This window comes from Ochotona curzoniae, unplaced genomic scaffold, assembly GCF_017591425.1.
Source record: "Ochotona curzoniae isolate NIBS_2020 unplaced genomic scaffold, NIBS_Ocur_1.0 patch305, whole genome shotgun sequence".
In the NCBI taxonomy this organism is placed as follows: Eukaryota; Metazoa; Chordata; class Mammalia; order Lagomorpha; family Ochotonidae; genus Ochotona; species Ochotona curzoniae.
In genome coordinates, this window is record NW_024466868.1 from 250,058 (window position 1) to 271,545 (window position 21,488).

General features: G+C 55.3%; 1 protein-coding gene and 1 long non-coding RNA gene across 2 annotated transcripts; both read left to right on the plus strand.

Annotated features, from left to right (window-relative positions):
• The first annotated feature begins 1,967 nt into the window (after positions 1-1,967).
• Positions 1,968-17,936, plus strand: LOC121167075 (Krueppel-like factor 9). The gene is made up of 2 exons (XM_040996456.1): positions 1,968-2,544; positions 17,660-17,936. Exons 1-2 carry the CDS (start codon positions 2,034-2,036, stop codon positions 17,887-17,889), a joined length of 741 nt encoding a protein of 246 aa, XP_040852390.1. The 5' UTR covers positions 1,968-2,033; the 3' UTR covers positions 17,890-17,936.
• Positions 17,937-18,145: 209 nt separating this feature from the next.
• Positions 18,146-20,949, plus strand: LOC121167076. The gene is made up of 2 exons (XR_005885534.1): positions 18,146-18,582; positions 20,572-20,949. It is a non-coding gene; the product is annotated as an uncharacterized LOC121167076 (long non-coding RNA).
• The last annotated feature ends 539 nt before the right edge of the window (positions 20,950-21,488 follow it).

A 21,488-nucleotide genomic window follows, 5' to 3' on the forward strand; every position in this document is an offset into this window, starting at 1 on the left:
CAACACCTGCAGCAACCAGCATGCCATATGGTGCCTGGCTGCTCCACTTTCAATCCAGCGCCCTGTTGATGTCTGGGAAGGCAGTGGGGAATGGGTGGAGTCCTTGAGCCTCTACCCACAGCACTGACCCATCGCAGCCTCCTGGCTCCTGGCTTTGGCCAGTCCCAGCCCCTACCACGGAGGCCATTTGCAGGAGGAACCAGCAGGTGGAAGATCTGTCTCTCTACCTTTCAAATAAATTAATTTATTCATTTTTTAAAAAAAGAATGACAAATACTGCAAACAAGTTGCAGCATTTCCTAGAGGGAATCAGACTCCAAGCCCCACACCAACTGCTGCTCAGGTCGTGTTCAATGGCGAGGCTCTCTGGCGGTTTCAGGTCCTAAGCCTCTGTCTAGCACAGCTAATATTTCACAAAACCAAAGGGCTCGTTTGCTGTAATCCACCTGGTGAGCAAGACAAGGCGCCACTCCGTGTCTGTCTGCATCGCTAAAGCAAGGGACACGCCCTGACACGTCGTCTGTGTGAAGCTAGACTAAAACAGCGCTATTGACAAACGATTTATTTAGAATAAATGACACCGAAAAAAGAGGGATTAGAGCTGTGGCTGAAGCAAAGAGAGGGGTTACACTATAAGGCTAGCGCAACGGTAGAAAAGACTGCCTTAAAGCCGGAACTCGAGTTAGTTCTGAATTCCTAAAAATGACAGGGGCGTGTTTAATGTATCAGATGGAAGGGTTGCTCAAAATGTGGGCCCCAAACTCCGCCGCATCTCGGGAGAATCAAATCCCAAACGACAGCGGTGCTTCCTCGCCGATGGTTTTTCCTCTGGGCAAGCGGTGCCAACAGACACAGTGCGAGGCAGGCGCACGCCGCACGTCTGCACGCCTGTCCTCCGGGCGGACCTCAACTTTACTAGCGGCCACGCCAAGTGCACCGGCTGCGGCGCGCCTCGGAACGCTCTTCCGATTGGCCGAGCCCAGGCCAGTGACATCAACCAACTTACTTTTCATTGGAAGGCGGGTTGCTGGGACTGTAGCGTTAGCAGGAAGTCACTTAACTGTTTGCGAGCTGGAAACCCTCAAGTCCAAGTTTTCTCTCTATCTCGCTCTCTCTCTCTCTTTTCATGTCCCGGCAAGGCACGTGACTGACTAAGCAGGATGCGTCCCCCAAGCTCGGCCAGACGCACCGGGAGCCAGCGGGCCCCGGCCCACCGCCCCGAGAGGCGCTGCCCGAGACGGGGGCGGCCGCTCCCTGGCTGTTCCCCTTTTAAATGTGGGCGATCGGGGCTGTAGGGGCAGCACGAGGCGCCGAAACGGAACAGTCGGATTGGCCGCGCGCCTGGGCGCTGGACGCACCTCTCCTCCGAAAGGGCCTCCTGACTGGCAGGGGGAGAAAGTAAACAGAGTTGGATCAGCCTCCCCGCTGGCCAATGGGAGGGGGTTTGGATTGTGACGTGATGGGATTCTGCGAAATTGTTGCCGAGCGAGAGAATGCCGGAACGGTGCGGCCGGGCAGGAGCCGGGGCTCGGACGGCGTCCCTGGCCTGGGGGGAACGCGCGCCTTAGGGTCTGCGCCCGGGGCGGCCCACGCCACCCGCGTCTGCGCGCTCCGGTGACGGCGCCGCGCCTGGGGCTGCACGGAGGGGGCGGCCAAGGGCGTGCGCCCCCGCTGCAGCCTGCGCTCCCGGCGCGCCTCGGGGGGCGCTTGCAGGCGAACCCGCCTGCCGCCCGCCACGTGTGGCAGCTTTCCAAGGGAGCCGGCGCGGAGGGGCGGGCGCGCCCGTCGGGGGGTGATCGCGCCCGGCGCCGGAGCCCCGGGCCGTGTGGATGCTGCGTGCGGAGGCGCTGCCGGTTACGTAAAGATGAGGGGCTGAGGTCGGCTCGGCGCTCGTGCGAGTCGGCAGCGCCCCGCGCCCCCGCCCCCTTGGCCGCCGCGCCGCGCTCGTCGTCCGAGGCCAGGGGCAGGGCGAGCCCAGCTCCGCAGCCGCCAGCGCCAAGTTTGGCCGCGCCGCCGCCACCGCCGCCCGCACCATGTCCGCGGCCGGCTACATGGACTTCGTGGCTGCCCAGTGTCTGGTGTCCATCTCGAACCGCGCCGCCGGGCCGGAGCACGGGGGAGGCGCCCCGGACAGCGAGCGGCTGCGGCGACCCGAGCGCGAGATGGTGACCAAGGAGCACGGCGAGCCGGGGGACACCTGGAAGGACTACTGCACACTCGTCACCATCGCCAAGAGCTTGCTGGACCTGAACAAGTACCGACCCATCCAGACCCCCTCGGTGTGCAGCGACAGCCTGGAGAGCCCCGACGAGGACATGGGATCCGACAGCGACGTGACCACCGAATCTGGGTCGAGTCCTTCCCACAGCCCCGAGGAGAGACAGGAGCCTGGCGGCGCGCCCAGCCCGCTCTCCCTCCTCCACCCCGGAGTGGCGGCGAAGGGAAAACACGCCTGCGAGAAGAGGCACAAGTGCCCCTACAGCGGCTGCGGGAAAGTCTACGGGAAGTCCTCCCATCTCAAAGCCCACTACCGAGTGCACACAGGTGAGCGGGCGTCGCCCTCTGCTCTCCCCCTGCGACCTTCCGGCGCGCCCGACCTGGAGGGGGCCACGTGTTGGCGGCAGCTGCTGCTTTAGCGCTTTGCAGCCACGTAGCCAGCCGTGCGGAGGCGGCAAGCTCACGCTCTCCATCTTGGTGGTCCCCAGCCTCCAGAAAGCCACCCGGAGCCCCGACGTGGCGGGCAGCGGTGCCCGCCCCCTCCAGCGGCCCGCCCCGCCCCCGGGGATTCCGCACCCCGCACCCCGCCGCGGCAGGGCCTCCCCACCCGGGAAGTCAGATGGTGCATCTTTAATCGCCTGGTGGGGATGGGGGGGCAGGCCAAGTGGCCGAAACCTGCGGTAGGAGGGGAGGGCGGAACCAGCCCACTGCACCCGAAGCCTTTTAGGGAAGGCTAAGGAGCTGGACGCCTTGCTACGCCCCGGGGCTGGCCAAGGTGGTTTTAAATTTGGCCAGGAGTCCCCTGAGAGGTTTAAAATAACCCGGCTTCAGGCAGCCGGGCAGTGCGGTCATGTCACCGTCGGAGGGTTAGCGTCGGGACTAGGTGGCCCTCCCTGCAACCCAGTGTGGCTTCCCACCGCCCACCCTCCCTCCGACAGAGGGCGGCGGTCGGCGCGGAGCTGTGGGCCTGCCGAGGGTCTGGGGTCAAGGTCCTCTGGTTCCGGAGGGCTTGAGGGTGGACTGGGGCAATGGTTGCCCCCTGGAGAGCCTGGATGTGGCTAGTGAGCCAGCTGCAGCCTGGAACAGACTGCCTCCTGGGCGCCTCGGCTCTGCTCAGCACGCACAGCCCACGGTGCAGAGCACTGGGCGGACCAGGCTGTCTTGAGGAGGCTCGGAGGGGCGTGCCCCCTTCAGGGCCAGCGCCCCTTTCCCCTTGGCGGGCGCGGAGCGGGACGTGGTGGTTGGGCTCACTTGCTCTGCTGTGGCAGGTTTTTGCTGCTTTACGGAGGCGGCCCTGGGCTTTCTGGTTTCAGAATGATGCTTTGCTTCTGCCCAGGAAACGCCACGTCGCTGTGGCTGAGCCTGTTTCCTTTGGAAAGTGGTTGTAGGGGAGATGGTTGCTGAGCACTGTATTTTGTCCAGGATGGGGCAAGGTCAGGTTCCGTTTGGCGTCACCCTCTAGGTTGCCTGAGAACAACACCTTGGAAAGTCAGGCCCAGCAGGGGAGAGGGCTGTGACCTTCTGCGGGCGTCTGGGGCTGAAGCAAGGGGGTGTATCCGCTGAGGCTGGTCCTCGCCGCCAGCCAGCTGCTGGGCAGGCCCGTGTCAGCCCTGCTCCGGAGTGGAGTGGCTCACACTGACACCCGCTGACTGCTGGAGTAAAGGCATTTTCTCCTTCAGGGAGCTGCCCACTCGTGCAGCTGGCCAGGCTGCAGTGCCTCTGTTAGCTCCGTGCTCCGACACAAGCTCTCCAGCAAGCCGGGCCATTCGCCTGAGTCTGCCCTCAGACTTTTCTAGAAATGGCTGCGTGTGTGTGCGTGCATGCGTGCTGCTCGGACATTCACCAGAAGGCAGAGCCTGCCCAGGGTGGGAAAGCAGGCGGAGTGCTCCCTCACCCTGGGGGTGGCAGGCGGAGTGTCCCTCACCCTGGGGGAGGCAGGCTGCAGCCTGGCTTTCTGGAGCTGGTAGTGGGATGGTGCCAGGTGTCTGTGGTTTGGGGTGGGTAGGGCTGTGGAGCCCCCAAGCCTGGCTGAACAGACCCCTCAGCCTCTGTAAGGATTGATCGGTGCTGGAGGGGCTGGAGGGGCGTGTGTGAAGGACTTGGCAAATAAAGAGACAGAGAGGCGTTCTCAAGCATTTCCAAGATGCAGAGATGCTTCTAGCTGGATTCCTGTTTGGGCATGGTTCCCTGATTTTCCTGCTGGTGTTAAATGCAGCAGAAGGCCCGGCGCAGCCCCTGGGAGCCGTGCTTCTGGGGGATCCTGGGAGCCACGCTCCCTCACCCGGTGTGCCCAGTGTGCCCAGTGTGGGCTCTCACCCTTCCTCAAGGCTCTGCTGCTCTGCACTCCCGAGAGAGCCCCTCACACGTGGGCCTCTGACCAGCAGCAAATCCAGTCATATAAACGCATTCCTATTTAATTCAGTCCTGTGACTTCTCCGGTCTCCTACAGTTGAGGTGTAGTGTGCTGAGTCTTAAGTGCTCTGATTTCCCAGCTGCGGAGCTATGAGCAAGCTGGAGTGCCAAGTCCACACAGGGCATGTGCCTGCTGCTGCACGTGCTGTGTGGGGTTGGTAAACATTTGTTACCAACATCTGAAAAAACCAGAGGAGTTCAGCCTGAATCCAGACTCCTGGCTTCCCGGGGAAAATGGAATGATTGGCTGTGCTGGGATTCCTGCCTAGAGTTCAGGGTCGTAGGAACTGGCCACTCTGTGTGGGATGGGACCCCTTGTGTGGTCACTGGTGTGGCAGCTGCAGTGGCCAAGCCCCCAAAGGAAGTGGACACCCTCCAAAATGCAGAGGTTCTTGTGCAAAGATGGCATGCAGGAAGCACACAGTGGGGCTCCCCCCGCCCTTGGGTCATGGGGAAAGGCCCGTGTGTACAATGCAGGGTGCCCCGGGAGTCCCGGCGAGCTGGCATTTTCCACTCATGTGTTCAGGGCCCCCTTCAGTTTCCAGGCCGGGTCTTAGCCCCCCAGAGCATGCGAGCAGGCACTAAGTGGATCCATGGTTCAGCTGAAGAACTTTCACAAAGGTACAAGAAGCACAGGCTTTCCCTGTCCCTTGCTGGATGCTTGTTTCCAACCAACATGAGGACTTTGCATAAAAATAGAGTAAGCCGGGTGTCTGAAGCAGGCTGGTGCGTGCTAAGCCTCTTGGCGTGGTAGAAGTCCTGCATGGAGTATGCGCACACCTCACAGGAAGTCACAGTGCTGACAGCTGATTAGAAGTGTCAGAGCAGGCTCGTGTGGTCACTGCTGCCTTGATGCCCCGAAACCTTAGGCCTCGGTTTATTTTCATGCCAAAGGATACTTTGTTTTTCTCTCCACTGGTGGATTTTAAGTCAACTGCTCACCCAGTAATAGGAGTGCTTGAGGATGTTGACAGTGAAGTATGCAGAAAAATCAGAAAGCCCCACGTCCCAGGCATCACACTCCAGCTGCAGGAATTTAAAAAGCCAGCAGTCCCCCAAGGACAGCAAAAGCAAGCTCTGCAGGATAGGGAGAGGGGATGACTGCAAAAGTCCCCTGTGGCTGCTCCCGCCAGATGCTGAGACCCCTGTGCCAGGAACAGGAGCAAACCTCCAAGGGTAGAAGTTGATGTACAATGTTGCAAAGGAGCAAGGAGGTGGGGCTTCAAGGGCGTGGCCAGGCTGTGCTTTGGGGCAGGCCCCAGCTGGAGGGGGCCTTAGCAGCCCCTGCCCAAGTCTTACAACCTGTTATCTTTGTAAATGCACCAGAGTGCCTTGATAATTTATTTTTTTAAGGCTTATTTTCATTGGAGACTTACAGAGAAAAGGAAAAATAGAAAGATCTTTCATCTGCTGGTTCACTCCCCCAAGTGGCTAATGCCAGGAGCCAGGAGCTTCTTCTGGGTCTCCCACGCGGGTGCAGGGTCCCAAGGCTTTGGACCATCCTCCACTGCTTTCCCAGGCCACAGGCAGGGAGCTGGATAGGAGGTAGGGCAACTGGGACACAAGCAGGCACCCCTATGGGATCCCCTAGGCTATCATGCCGGGTCCACTTTGATGATCTTAAAGTTCTCTGCCCTGTTTCCCATTCTTCTTTCCAGAGAGTTCCCACAGTGACGTAGAGTCTGACATGACGCCTGAGCCCGAGCTTGGCTGGCACAGCGTTCTCTCTGCCTTCAGCTTCTCCGTTAGCTGGTCCCTTAAGGAGATGCCCTTTCTTGTTGTTGTGCTTTGTTTCGTCCAGTCTGTCCCTAACTGCCACCTCTGCGGCCACTTTAAGGTCACGGGTGCACTGTGACCTCTGACAGTGGTAGGCCGAAGGCCCCAGGCCATCGTGATAGCCCAGACTTCATCAGGCACTGGAGAATTTTGGACACACACACACACACACACACACACACACACAGCAGGTATGTATGCTGGGATGAGGGGCATCCCATTGCTCTCCCACCCCCAGGAGGGACGTCCAGTCCCGAGTCCCATCTGAGAGCTGGGGGCTGCTTGCAGAAAGCTCTAGCTGCAACCCATACAGTCCCAAAGCACGCATTGCCTGGAGGGCTTGCATTTGGTTCCTGGTTAGGAAGCTACAGCCCTCAGGAATGTAGCTAAGCAAAGTTGGCCCCTAGCTGAGGTCTTCCCCTGAGGGTGGGACCTCCCGGAGGCAGGCGGGGCCAGGAGCTGCTGGGGTTTCCTTCCCGCAGGTTCCCCCCCCATCCCCGCCCCTACTCTCCAGGGGGCCGGTGGGGCCTCAGGAGCCTAGGCTGCTGGCTGGTTGCAGTTGCACCACAGCAAATGCGAGTCGGATGGTAGAGTTCACACTGTGTCTGAAACCTCAGGTGGGGGCTGAGATGAGAGAACTACCTGCCGTCCAGACACACCCCCACCCCCTGGGAGAGGAGGTGGCATAGGGAGGGCTGTGTGGTTCAGGTTCGGAGCCCCCAGGCACAGGGCGCAGAGGGGTTGGGTTTACATTTCTCAGCTGTGACGCAGGTCCCACGTCTGTGGGAACTTCCCAGCCGGCACTTCCCAGCGACAAGCTTGCTAGGACAGTGGGAAGGCGGCCATTGTGGCCCCGGAGAGTGGGCGCCATGACCACCTGCAGCCTTAGCGTGCTCAGCGGAGGAAAGGAAAGCGCCCTGGGTTCACTGCGCTAGCCTGCACTTCCAGATCTTCCCATTTCTTCTATCTCCCCCTCCCCTCCCATCAGGTGTGAGCGAGATGACTGTTGCCTTTCCTCCCCCGCCAGGATCCTCCCCCGCATCCGACCCTCCCACCTTCCCCTAACGTTTCTGCGAGTATGCCTATGTGGGCGCCCACTTGCAGAGCGTAAAGGAGTGCCTGGTAATTGGCACAAAGGCACTTTCTGTTTCCATGCAACACAAGCCAAAGGGAGGGGCTGAGGGAGGAGGACAAAAGCCCTCCAGATGGAGCAGCAGGCTGACTTCAGGTCCTCCTGGGGGTCCCTGAGCTCCTCTGCCCTCTCCTCTCCTGGGTTTTGCTTGAAAGTTAGTCATAGGCCCCGGCCTGACTCGGGACTTGGAGGTTGGGCATAACCTTGAGAGGTCATGCCATCAGTGTGTGGTCTGTAGGGAAGCAGGAGCCCCACCCTGCCTTTCTGGAAGATGTTCCTTTTAAACAAGCTGGGAGCGGTGGCCCTGGGCAGCGCCTGTCTCCCCCAAGCTGCAACAGACACTTGGAATGGTTTTGAGCAGGAACAGCCAACACCTGTTTTCCAGCTTTTGGCGGCATGGTGCTTGGTTCTTGCTCCATTTTGAATTCTTTCTCCCATCCCATCTAGAGGGTTTGCAAGTATGACCCTGTCCTGCTGTGTCTTGACCTTGTCCAGAAAGGGGCAGTTGATGACAGCCAAGGCAGCCTCCCTTTGGTTATGAGGAACCCAGCTCTGTTGAACTGCCCCAGGCCAAGCTGCAGGAGGTTCCCCTCTCCTCCCTTCCCAGAGTCCTCCTGAAATTTTAATACCTTTTGGCACATTAAGGCTGAGAGGAAGTATTCGTCTTGTCCTGGCCTCCACATGATAATGCAGAAAAAGTGCAGTGGGGAGAGAGGTGTGTGGGACCTTCCCGCCATGTGTTCCCATCAGTGCCCGGGGCCCGTGTTTCCAGCACTGTGCCCACACGCTGCCCTCTCCACCCCAGTTGGGTAGGAGATAACTCCAACTCTGGAACCCTGAGTTGGGAAGTGGGAGTCAGGACCTCAAACCTGAACTCCTGGCAGTCCAAGAGCCAGTTAGCTCCCATCCTCCCTCGGTGCTGAGGCTTGGGTGGTGTCCTTAAACGGAATTGAGAATGCTTACAGATTTGATCAGGAGGGCGCCACCATCCTCTCCCACCCCTCGCCAGGCTGAGCCTTTCTGGAGTGAGGGCATTATTTAAGTAGATTAAAGAGGAGAGCTCAAGGCGTGCAAAATTGATGATGAGGCTTGGAAATGTAGGCAGCGGCATGTGTGCTCAGGGAAGGGCTATTACTCTTTTTCTAAGCCGAGGCTATGGTTGTGGAAGTGAGTGCCATCCTTGGAAACCTGCGTGCAGCTCACACGGAAGCAGAGGCATAGATGATGGGCAAACACCCTCTCAAAACATGAGGATCCTTCTTAGATCTGAAAGGAACCTGACGTTGGCTCCAAGGACCAGAGCTGAGCACGGTGCCACTGTCCCTCCCTTCCCAGGAGCCTTGGCCAGGCTGTTCCTAGAGCTTGGGGTCGTGTGGGAATGGTTGTTGACCTGGACCCTTGGGTTTTTACCAAAAGCCTTAGATTTGGCTCTCAAGCTACAGTTTTTTAAATTTTTAATTTACTTCAGACTCAAAGTGACAGAAGAATATCTTCTGGGTACTGACTCACAGAGGCCCACAGCACTGAGTGCTGGGCAAGGCTGAAACCAAAAGCTCTCCACGTCTCGGTGGGTGGTAGACACCCAAGTGAACACACAGGACCTGGCCTGCAGGCAGAGTAGCTGGGCCGTCACTGTGGGACGGGAGATCCCAAGTGAGGTTTAACCAGGTGTGACTCAGTGGCTGCCTCAAGCCCCCATCTTTGTCTACTCTTCTGTCTCTGGCCTGTGGATGGTTTTCACAAAAGCTTTTTAGGAAAATTGTCAAAACTTCTAGACTCTTGTGCAGAGTCACCTGGGGAACCACTTTGTTCCGAATGAGCAAGAACCCAGTAGGGGATTCATAGTAGCCTTCCTCAGGACTGTGGCTTGCAAGCAACAGCATCCAAACTTGGACTGTCTTGAACACAAACAGAACTCTGTTAGTTCACATGCAGCCCATGGGTAGCTGGCATTTTGGTCACCGCTCAGTGCATTGCTCAGAGTCTCTCTGCGGCATGGCCGTCTTTTGCTCTGAGTTCTCTCATGGCTGGACTCTGAATGGCAGTAATTTGAACTCTCATCCTGCCATTCAGTGTCTGCACAGAGATAGTTTGTTGCCACAAGTCCCGGGCTTGAAGCTGCATGACTGAGCTCAAACGGATTGCCTAGCCCTGAAGTAAGTCACTGGCAGGCTTTGGTCTGAGTCTAGAGGCGTGGGGCTGCCTCCCACCCCACATCTCCACGGGCTGAGAGCCTGGACAGGGTCCCTGCGCAGCTGCAGTGCAGATGTGCTCTTCAGCATTCCCCAGCATGTTCAACAGTCCCATTAGAATTGCCACCGTGGACCATGACCCTCCAAGCGGCAAATGACAACCAAATGAGAGGAAGAACAGCAGGCCACCATTTTCCCTCCATGCTTTTCTTCTATCTGAAGGGAAGAGCTCTGAACTGTCTCTGGAGTTGGACATAAAAGACATGTGAACAGAAAAGGGGTCTTTGCAAGAAGCGGAGTTTGAGCTCATCCTCTTTGCATTGTTGGAGTGCATGTTCTAGAAGCTGGCAGCCCAAGCCTCCCACAGACCCAGCACGAAAGGGCTTCAGAAAGCACGTGGGAAACGCACAGTAGGGCAAGAGCCATTCCTGGGTTCCACATTTGGAGCAACAGTTTATCTTTTCATACCATGTTTGCATGCACTTTCGGGAGTCACCGCAGAGCCAGCCATTCACCTGCTCTTTATTCACGGTGTCCATCCTAGCGCCTGCAGGAAGTGGTGCCCATCTCGTGTATATCAGCACTTTGTCCTCCATGTGATAATGGACAAAGGTGTAGCCAGCACTGAGCTTTTCTACAGCATTTCCCGCTGAGATTCGAAAAGCTAGATGGAGTGTATGCTACTCAGCAAAATTATGCCATGATCAATCGTAAGAAGCAAAGAACAAAACTTAAAAAAATCACAAAAGCACATACGAGGGACCCAATCCCCCGCCCCTGTAATTCTCCCATAGTTTTTTACTGCATTGCCATTTGAATGAACAAAAGGATGGCTTCCAGACAGCCTGCTCTGCCTTCTCTGTGGTGCCGGAGGTGTGTCTGCAGCAAGGGTTCCCAGCATGAAAGAACGCGGGTTGCTTCCCCAGGTCTGGGTCTCCCCTCCCAGATTTTGAAAATACCACCCAAAGCAGGTTCCATCTCCCCCAGGGCCTTGCACCTGCCCTGCCTGGTGATCTTGGGTGCTGAGCACCATGCCCAGGGAATGTGTGCCCCCTGCATTCTAGGGGTGGGGGACTGGGGCAAGCGTGCAGAATGCTTGAGTGGTGGTCCGGGTGGCAGGTGTGTTCCCCACTGCCAAGGCAGAGATGGAGTGGGGGAAGAGCTGGAGAGCCTTGCTATAGTGGCATTGCTGGTCACCTTGAGGCCACAGTTTCTACTGCTTTCTGATTGCCTCTGCACCGTCATGAAGTGGAACCATTGTGGAACCATCGTGAACAGAACCATGGGAAAGTAGCGGATCTGCTTTAACCTCTCCCCACCTCCCCAACCTCAGGCTTGGTGGCAAGCCCTGGAAAAATCACAAGACTTCAGTTCAAGTTCAGTTGAACTGTGGTTATGCAGCAAGGTGGAGGAATCCACTATGGGGGGAGGGGTGTGGTAGGGGTGGGGGGAATCCCCAGTGCCTATAAAACTGTATCACATAATACAATATTAATAACAATAAAAAAATCACAAGACTTCAGATGTAAGGACCTCCATGTTTACATCTTGGGAACTCATGGTTGGACCTCCTGCAGGCACGGCCCTGGAAGGAAGGGGCCTGGGAGTGGGCGGTGAGCAGCTCCCTGGGGAAGGGCTCTCCGCTGTTGGACTGGCCTTGGCTCTTGGGACATGTTGCTGTGTGGTGCCAAATGGAAGGGCAGATTTGAGAAGTGTTTTCATCTGGCTCACATGCTGCTCTGCAGCCTGTCTTGGTGCAGGTCATCGGCTCGCCCAGCTGGCCGAACCATGACTGGCCTGAGATCAGGGTCCTAAACTCACCCAAACTGCAGATTCCAGTATAGCTGTGTTCACGGGGGAGGTTCTTGTTCAGCATGTCTCTCCCATCCGCTGCTTGAGTGCCTGGTGAATTATTGATTCACTGTCTTTTCCACAAATAACCTGGGCAAGGCAGGAATGCCACTGCTTTGAGTTAGCTAAGCTTGGCCTGGCTGTGGAAGGCGCAGCCCTGTGGCTGTGAGCTCACGTTTCACCTCTGGGTCTTTGGAGGATGGTTGACGTTTTATCCAGCTCTCCAGTCCTGAGAACTCAGCTGAAATGGGAGTGCCTGGAGAGCTGCATTGTGGGGCAGAGAAATATGGCATGTTGCTTTCTAGCTTGGGTTCAGAGTGGCTGTCACAGGGACCAGAGAGGAGCATCACACAGAATTGCTGCTGGTTTTGAGACCTTGAGCGAAGGCCCCGTTGATATTAGAGGCGGCCTGTGAGCTTTCTCATGGATCAGCTACATCAGGAGGCCACGCCAGTGCTCTTCCAAAAGGCTCGCTCTCTAGATGTCAGTGTGCCCAAGAGAGGAAGTGCCACGTACAGAGAGGTTACAGGGACCCGCCTGCTTCAATTTCAGAACCAGAAATATGGCACAGGCCATCTTCCACGACACACAAGGACCACGAGTAAAAGCTACAGACTGTCTGCTAGTTGTTGTATTGGTGCAGAAATCATCAAAGGATGGCACAGCACAGCATTCAGCCTGCAGTCAGGAGCCAGTGGTACTGGCATAGCCTGGCACCGAGGAGGCGTCTCCCCCCACCCTGCCAGGCATCCTTCGTCATTCAGAACATTTGGATGCAGAGCAATAGTTCTGGCCAACAGGAGGCTTCTGACTTCAGCATTAGGCCAAGGGGATGATACAGGAAGATGTGGAACTCTCCATTCCAAACGAGGACCCCACACCCTTCTGTCCTGTAGATCGGAACTTTTCTAGGTACAGAGAGGGCAGAGTGCGTCCAGAGGAACCACTGAGGTGGGAGGGAGGTCAGGCGGTGATGGCCAGTGGGGCCTGAGGCTTCAACCTGAACAGTGCTCCACTGACCTTGGATGGTGAGTTTAGGGAACATGTGTGTGATTAGGCCACTGAAATGAAAATGAGTATCCATAGGATTCCCTAAGATCAAATTATCCTCTTATCTCTAACTTCTGCTTGCCATTTCTTGCCACCAGTCTCTCTCCAAGACACAGCCGCTGGCGTTTTTACATCTGTGGGAGTCTTTGATTCTTAATTGGTACATCTTGAGTTCTGTTATGAAAAGGAGGCCTAATTCCTTGAAATTTGTTTCTTTTCTTTCTTTTTTCCCCCAGATTGGGTTACTTTTGCTAAGCAGTAGATTTCTGATTTTAAATCCTCCGATTTAAACCCTCCTACCTCAAAGGCGGGCCTTTCTAGATGCTTCCCTGGCTTAGGAGCAGGAAGTTGGCAGAATGGGGGTGCATAGGGGACCAGGACCCCAGGAGGGGCACTTGCCAAGCACCCTATCCTTTCTCTTCCATGGAGAGCACCCCACATCTTGAATTAGAGGGCTTCCCTAAAAAAACAGCAGCTTCACTTGGTGTCACTGACTCATGGCCTGTGTGCTGGGAGGGTGGACCGTGAGCCAGCCCCACTGCACTTCCCTGGTGCCCCCCACCCCTGCAGGCCCAGGAGAGTTGAGATCCTGACCCGAGTGGTGGGCTGGGTGGTAGCTTCTGTGAACAGGGTATTTTCTGCTAAGAGGAGGTGCTCAGCTTCTTGCTGCTAGGGGCGGGATGCAGCGTATGGATAATGAGACCTGCGAGCGGCCTGTGCGTTCACAGCTCTGCTCCAGTAAAGCTTATTGTCACAGCCTCTGGGTGTGCTTTCCTGCGGAAGGCCAGAAATAAAGCACCTCCTCAGGCCTCCCCCTTCTTCCTCCCTTCCCGTGAGATGCTAACTCATTAGTACTCTCTCTGAGAGAGCTGCTTCGCCACGTGCCTGGCCATTCTCCTCGGGACCATGGCGCTGAGCTGCGGGAGGCCAGGGTGAGCCCAGGCTTCTGGGGCCATGCTTTGCTCCTGGCAGGTCCTCTGTGCCCCCCATCTGGCCGTCCGCCTGCTGCTGTCCACTTGAGACCTCCCCACGCCTCACGCGCTCGGGTGTAACACGTGGCGTGTCTCTCAAGAGGATGCCTTCAGTGGCTCTGGTTTACTCTGCTCTGCCTCCCACGGGAACTGGACCGGGGACAAGAGGTGCTGCAGCATGTTGGCCACCTGCACTACTGCATCTTTGTGCCTCTTGAGTGGACCACGGGCTCCACCACATGATTGATGACACACCTGTCTCCTGAGGACCTGGAGGACAGCGGGCCGAAATGCATCCTCTGCTAGGAGGAGTGGTCAGTGCAAGGCCACGAAGGGCCAGGTGACAGCTGGTTCTAACCCTGTGGGCCGTTCAGCATCGGTTGCCACCGTTCAACATTGCTGTTGTAGCCAACAAGTAGTAATGACAGGTAATGAGCGTGGCTGTTTCTCATAAGCCTCCCTATAAGGACAGGGTGTCTTTATTTTCATACAACTTTCTCCTATTACAACATGAACTTGCACTGTGAGCCCAGACAGGTCACAGGCGGCTCCAGGGCAGAGGAAGAATGCCAACTCCTCATCTGGATTCCCATCACTGAATGTTCCTCGTGTTTGTCAGAATCATCCTGAAGAAATAAAGAGTAGCAGGGCTCCTCTAGTATAGCAACTCACCTCCAAGTAGGTGTCTTTATGTACTTATTTAAGACTTGTTTATTTGTATCAGAAAGGCTGATTTCCAGAGAGCGACAAAGATCTTCCATTTGCTGGTCCAGTCCCCAAGTGACCACAACAGCTGGAGCTGCACCAATCCGAAGCCAAGAGCCAGGAGCCTCTTCCGGGTCTCCCCCACAGTGCAGGGTCCCAAGGCCTTGGGCCGTCCTTGACCACTTCCCCAGGCCACAAGCAGGGAGCTGGATGGGAAGTAGAGCAGCCGGGACATGAACCAGCGCCCATATGGGATCCCAGTGCATCCAAACCGAGGACTTTAGCCGTTAAGCCACCGTGCCGGGCCCAATTTTCTTTTTATATATTTTTCCCACATTTTTATTATTTAATCTTATTTTTGATGTTGTTTACATAATTGAAAAGGATGCTTGTCCCTGGGGACCATGGATTAGGGTGGGGAAGGTGGAGCTATGAGGGGAGGTAGGCGTGACAAATACTTTGTTTTCCTTCTCTTCTGTATGGTGGGGAGGGGCTGCTCCCAGCTGCCAGGCTACATCAGTGCCCGGAGGAGGGGGGATGTCCACTTGAAGTCATCTTAGAAACCTGGATGTGGAGAAGAACGTTCCAAGGGTATTGCTTGAGTGGCTTTGGGTTCTAAGATGCTGTTGCTCCAAGACTGAAGAAATCCTCCAAGGCCTATTGCACAGTGCCCTACCATCCACCCTGTTGCATCCGCTCACCCAGATGCTCGCTGCCAAAGCTTGTCCTGGAGAGTAAGCCAACCTGTTCTGTTCTCCATCTTCTGTAGGCCCAAATGAGCTGGCCGTCATGTCCCACTTACGCACCTGGACATGCCGTCCACTGCACAGGCATCCGTCCTGACCACGCCTGTCAGACCACAAAGCCTGTGGTCCTCCCTGTGGAGGGAGTTCTGAGCCCAGTGGGCCAGTGAAGTAGTCCCCCAAGAAACCTCACCTGGGGTGACCCCAGTCAGTACAGGGTCCAGGTCAGTCCATCAGTAGTATCAGTCTACACACACGCACACACGCGATTGTAGTTGCCTGGTCAGTTCCATCCCTGCCCCATGTCCTATGCAAACCAGCAGGTGCTGTGCCCAACCCAGCATACCCTAGACCTGGCCCTTGTGCACACTGTGCTGTCGGCGGGGGCGGGGGGGGGGTGCCTGTGTGATTTGTGAAAGTGGGGGGTGTCTGTTCTGTGTGAGGGTAAGGGGGGTGTTCCTATGTCTTGGCCTTCTGTAACAGGGGTCCTTCTTGTAGATTCAACCAAAAAATCTGGAAAAAATTTCATCTGTCCTGGATATATATATGTTTTCTTTCTTGTTGTGTTATAAGTCATCTAGATACAATTTAAAGCACAGGGGAGGGCATTTCGCTTAAGGGGCTTGAGCAAGCATGGCCTGGGTGGTACCTGAGTGGTGCAGGGTAGGGGGTCCTGGAATCAGGTCTCCCAAGGATACCAAGGAGATGGCTGGCTGTAGGTTTGCGTCTGGCAGCGGCAGCAGGAGGAAAGTCCCACAGGACTGGGTCTTGACCTCAAGATGTTCCGTCTTCCTGCATTGTGAATATCTGTTTGTACCTTACAGAAGTTGAACTCCCAACACCACAATTTTGCTGAGATTTTTAGGGACAGCTGTGTTTCCTTTTGGCATGCCCTCCACACACACACAGCAGGGAAATCTACATGCATCACTACCAGCAGCTCTCTCCATGCCCCACAGGGATGGGATCCCAGCTACTTCTGGTCATCATCATCCATTGCTGCTGAAGCTTTTCAGCCCCGAGCTCAGGGATTCATAATGCAATCTGTGCGGACAGCATCCACTGCCCAGCTTTCCCACACTGGGTCTGTGCAGAGCCTTGGAGCATCCCTCTGCTTAGAGCACAGACTCACTAGTCACACAGAGGTTAGCGCAAAGGCAGCTGGGTTGGTTGCTTTGGCTGGCTTCTGTCACGCTGCCACATCTCCCAGGCACAGGTGACGCGAGAGGACAAAAAGCATGCCTTGGGGCTGACTCAGGCCACGCGCTGGCCAGCTCCTAGCCTCGGCAGCTTCTCTCTGAGTTTGGAAGGAGTTTCTGGAGAATTCTGTGGGCACCAGGAGTCCACGGGTCCTGTGTCTACAAGGCAGCTGCTACTGGCTGTGCTGGAGGCATGAAGAGCAGGCAAGGAGAAGTGCTCATCTCCCACGGCCATGCAACCTTTCTGCCCATGTACACACAGATGTTCTCTGCACATCATGGGCACTGGCCCTGCCCCATCACCCTAAAGGTGGTGGAGGTGCTGCTCTTGAAGCTGTGGTGGCTGTGTCTGGCAGGCAACACTGAGCTGCTGTGGAGACAGGGAATCCAGGGAAGGGAGGTGACGCTGTCAAATTCCCAAGACTCCCAGGAAGCAGGACAGTGAGGGTTCCGGGTGCAGGCCTGGAGTTCCGAAAACGAAGTCAGTGTGGGGCCCTGGTGTCTGGCTCCGTGGCCTCGGGTGAGCAGTTTAACCCTGCCGGGCTCCGTGCTGTCCTCTGTAAAGCAGCACTGGGTGCTGGGGTGCTTGTGAGAGTTTAGAGTGGATGCCCAGGAAGCCCATAGCTGCGTGCCTGCCGTGTTACCGGGACATCGGTGCTTCTCCCAGGACGGCTATGGAAGAAGCTGTGGCTGCTTAGTCTGGAAGTTACAGGGGGAGAAGCAGAAGCTCCCGTTCCTCAGTGGGAGCAGACGTCGGTGCCAAGGTGGTGGCGTTTACAGGCAGTAAATGCGGCAGAGCCTCTCCAGGGCCAACCAGGCTGCAGCGGGGTGTGCTGCAGGTGGGCGGTGGCCAGCTGCCCCAGACACCTGTTACCGTCCATCCCCCGATGGCAGAACGTGGGCAGCTCACAGAGGACGCCCGCAGCCAGCCAGCCAGTCAGGAGAGGAAAGCAGAGTTCGTGCTTTCTGAGGGATCACTTTAATGCAGAACGGCAAGCTCAGGCCATTCCTAGCCACGTGGCCCAGGTGGCTACAGCCCCCATGACGGGGTGGGAGGCCTAGGCACAGGGGGTCCTAGGAAGGCCCAGGCAGGGATGGTTCAAGCTGAGGCCTCTCTCCTGGGAGGGTGGACAGCCACCTGTGGCTGTGCCTTCTTGGGAACATGTTTGTTCTAGGCGCACAGCCACTGCAGGCAGTGACTGAACCTTGTGGACTGTTAATGGCCTCCCTAAAGTCCCCGTCTGCAAATGAAATCCCTTCTGGGGGTGCTGCGGTGAGGACGTTAGTGTACAAGGATGTGGGGAGCCGGGGGTGGAGAGTGAGGAGGGCACCCCCTGCAGGATGGCGAGCAGTGACCCGTGGCACCTTCCTGACTGGCCCTCTCTAACCTCCAGTGTCCCTTCTCTCCTAGGCGAGCGGCCCTTCCCCTGCACGTGGCCAGACTGCCTTAAAAAGTTCTCCCGCTCGGACGAGCTGACCCGTCACTACCGGACCCACACCGGCGAGAAGCAGTTCCGCTGCCCGCTGTGCGAGAAGCGCTTCATGCGCAGCGACCACCTCACCAAGCACGCCCGGCGCCACACCGAGTTCCACCCCAGCATGATCAAGAGGTCGAAAAAGGCGCTGGCCAGCCCGTTGTGAGGCGCCCCCGACCGCGTCCGACCCCCTTCCCGACCCCGCGCGGCCGCCAGGGGGGTGGACAGCCCCAGCCTCCCCGGAAACGCACGGGCCCCGTGGAGACCCAGCCCCACGCAAGAGGGGCTCCCGAAGCCCCTGCGCTGGGCTCCACGGCTCTCATTTTTTCCCCCTTTCTCTCTGCTTTGTTTTTTAAAAAAGCACATTGTAGCCTGAGATCAAAGTCCACACCTGGTCCCCTCTTGACTGCTGGAGAAAAGGCAGATTTTTTTTTTTCCCCTTTACTTTTTCTCCCGCCCACCCAGGGTAGCCGGGGTGGGGACAGGGGAGCGAGGCTGTGACTGGCTGGGGGCTTGCCTCCGGAGCCGCACAGGTGTACATAGGGGCCGACCCGGGGAGCTGACCTGGGGGTCGCCTGGATGAACGCCAGGCCCTTTTTTGCTTGCTATCACTCGGAAGTGTTTTTCTTACCTTTTCATGTAATTGACGAGTGTGCTTCAGTTTGTTTATTAGCGAACCACTCTCCTGAATCACGTTAGCTTTGGAGATTTAAAAACAAAAAACCAACGACCGGCCACCAACACAGAGCACGCCGTAGCACAGCTGTGCTTATGCCAGCCAGAGCACAGCTCCAGCATGATCTGTCTTTTAGGACAAACACAGAAGTTTTCCTTAGTCAGTGGGTCCACCGACTCCCAGGTGAGCCTGTGGCCAGTCACGCTGGTACAGAACTTTTCAACCTTGCTTTGTATGAACTGTACTTTCTCAACATAAGCTGCACTTTTTTTCCTAATGCAGAGGATGAATAAGTTTATGCTTTGAAGATAGAAGCGCCACGTTCTAATCTGCGTTTTCCACAGTACACACGTGTCCCTAAGAAACCATGGCGGAGATGCGAGGGCAGAGGCTACACCAACAGGCACGAAAGGAGGAGGAGGGTAGCGTCTTAAAAACTTTTAAAAAGTGTTTTTAAAAAGAATTTTAACTCTATTAACTTTTCCACATTTTCCTGTCCTTGTGGTTAACATCCCCTTAGTGTACCGTAATGTCACTAAAAGATGTTATCTCTGCTGGGTTTGATGGCAGTGGAGGTTCGTAGGTCCCTTGGCACGTTCCCACCAAACCCCCACTGTTAGATGCAGAGAGCTGTGTCAGAAGGAAGGGAGTGGCCGCAGGACGAGGGAAGGAAACTCCTGTAGGCAGCCAGTCCCCAGGGAGACTCCGTGCTAGTTCCAGGGGGAACCGAGGGCACAGGTGGGCAACGGAGAGGCCACGTCCGTCCCATCAGAGCCTCGCCACTGCGCCTCACGTCTCGGTGTCTACAGTGGTCCCAGCCACCACCCCCGCGGGCGCCACCTGTCCCAAGACCTCATTTTGGCCTTTATGTGCGCAGAACAATGAGTTTTCATAGTTTAAAAAGAAAAAAGAAAAAAAAAAAAAAGAAAAATCAACCTCAAGTGAGGAGAGTCAGCCGTGATCAGGGGGGAAATGTTTACATTTTTTTTTCTTCAGAAGTAACGCTTTCTGGCGATTTTATCTGATAACTACAGACGGGGAGCTATGGTGCACCCTCGTATTTACATGTGCTGCCGACATGTCGTGTCAGCTCGGGTGCCTACCGAGCGGTGAAGTCCTGTTCCACCTGACTCCTCGCCATTTCGAATCAGGGTGGGCCCTGCGGCGGGCACGGGTCTCGGCTGACTCTTCAACAGCCATCACTAGCACGCTGTTTTTTTCGTTGTTGTTTCACCAACGTAGTTGTATTGGTAGTTCTATAAAGAGAACTGCTTTTAACACTAGGGACTGGGGGCAGTCCATGGACTAATAAAGGAAGTGTTTTCTCGGGAGAAAACATGTCAGGAAAAATAAAGAACACTTTCTACCTCTGTTTCAGATTTTTGAAACGCTTGTTTTAAACCAAATTTTAATTTCTGTGTCCAAAATCAGTTTTCAGGACATCTGTTCTTCCATACGGAATAGGTTAGCTCCCTGTTTCTCAGAGAGCTTCAGGGAGGGCCTGCTTGGAACACTGCACGCTGCCTTCCGTGAGTGAGGAGTTGGAGGTTGCCTAGCAACCTGCTAACTCGGAAAAACTCGTCTTTCCCTCACAGAAAGAAATGAAGGAAAATAAAGTCAGTGAAAGACAATCTTTCTAGTTTTTAGGAGTAAATCTAAATGTGGCTTTTGTCAAGCACTTCGATGGATCTAATTGCAGCAACTTATTTAAAAAAAAAATGCACAATTCCCCAAAAAAGTTGCTACTTGCCTTTTCAAGTTGTTGACAAACACACATTTGATATTCTCTTATGTGTTCTAGTAACGTACTATAAACTCGAGGCTTTTTATTCTTTGTGAGAAATCCTGTTTTAAAACACCACAAAACAGAAACCAGCATTCTGATTAGATTTACCGTCATGGTATGCTTCCGATAGACTACTAGAGCTCGGTCAACACTAAAACTATGAAGTAATTACTTTTTATATTAAAAAGACCATGGATTTAACTTCTGAAAAATCCAAATGCAGGATAGTAATTTTTGTTTACTTTTTTAACCAAACTGAATTTTTGAAAGACTACCACAGGTGTTTAAAAAGAGAGAAGCGTCATTTTACCTAATACTGTAAGTAGTTGTCATATTCTGGAAAATGGACTAGTTTTAGAGTTAAGATCTCTCCTCTCCTGGGTTAGGGACGAAGAAAGCTCTTCTCCATTGCGGACTGACGCCCTGGCAGGCTGGCTCTACACCATGCTGCTTCTGAGAATTCTGTTCGGTAGAGTGACAGAAACCGACTCGCTTGTCCGTCTGCAGATCCTAGCACAGTAGCCCTCACTGGGTAGACCGAGATGCTCTTCCATCACAGAGGAATGATCTGTAACACTGTAAGATAACCGATCTTTACAACTGTTTAATCAGTTTTATTTTTGTACAGTATTAGTGACCTAAGTTATTTTGCTGTCCCGTTTTTGTAAATCAAATGAAATTATCAAAGAGGATTCTGACAGTAGGTGTTTTGTATATATGTATATATGTTATCCAAACAGAAATAATAAATGATAAAGATTAAATTGTTCCAGCTGTTCTGTGTTGTCCCAAGTGAAAGGAGCCTCTGACCAGGGCTTGCACATCTCGAAGCAGGAAGCTGGCCCGGAGGGTGCTTGCGCCTGCTGTTACCCTGGAGAGCAAGACAAGTTGCTCCGGAGGTTTCCAGTGCTCCCAGCCGCGCAGGGGCAGAGTCTGTCAGACGCGCAGATCGCTGCGGGGGCACAAAGGCTGAGGTGCCAAGGGCAGGACACTCGACTCAGTGTGCCAAGTGTGAGTGTGTGGCTTGTGCAGATACACACTAGCTAGTATTAAGTGCCTATTGAACAGTAGCCACAGGGCCCCGCGTTCAGATTTGTCCCGTTGAACCTTTGGTGCTGCACAGTGGACAGGCAGGCCAACTACATAGTTCAGATGAGGAAACCGACAGCCTCACGCCTGCAGAAAGGCCCGCTGTAGGGAATGGCCAGCCCATCTGTTCCTGGGCCAGCAGAGCAGACATCTGCTCAAATGGAACATTCATTGGACCCCTGTGCTGGGCACCTCTTGGTGCCAGGCACTGTTG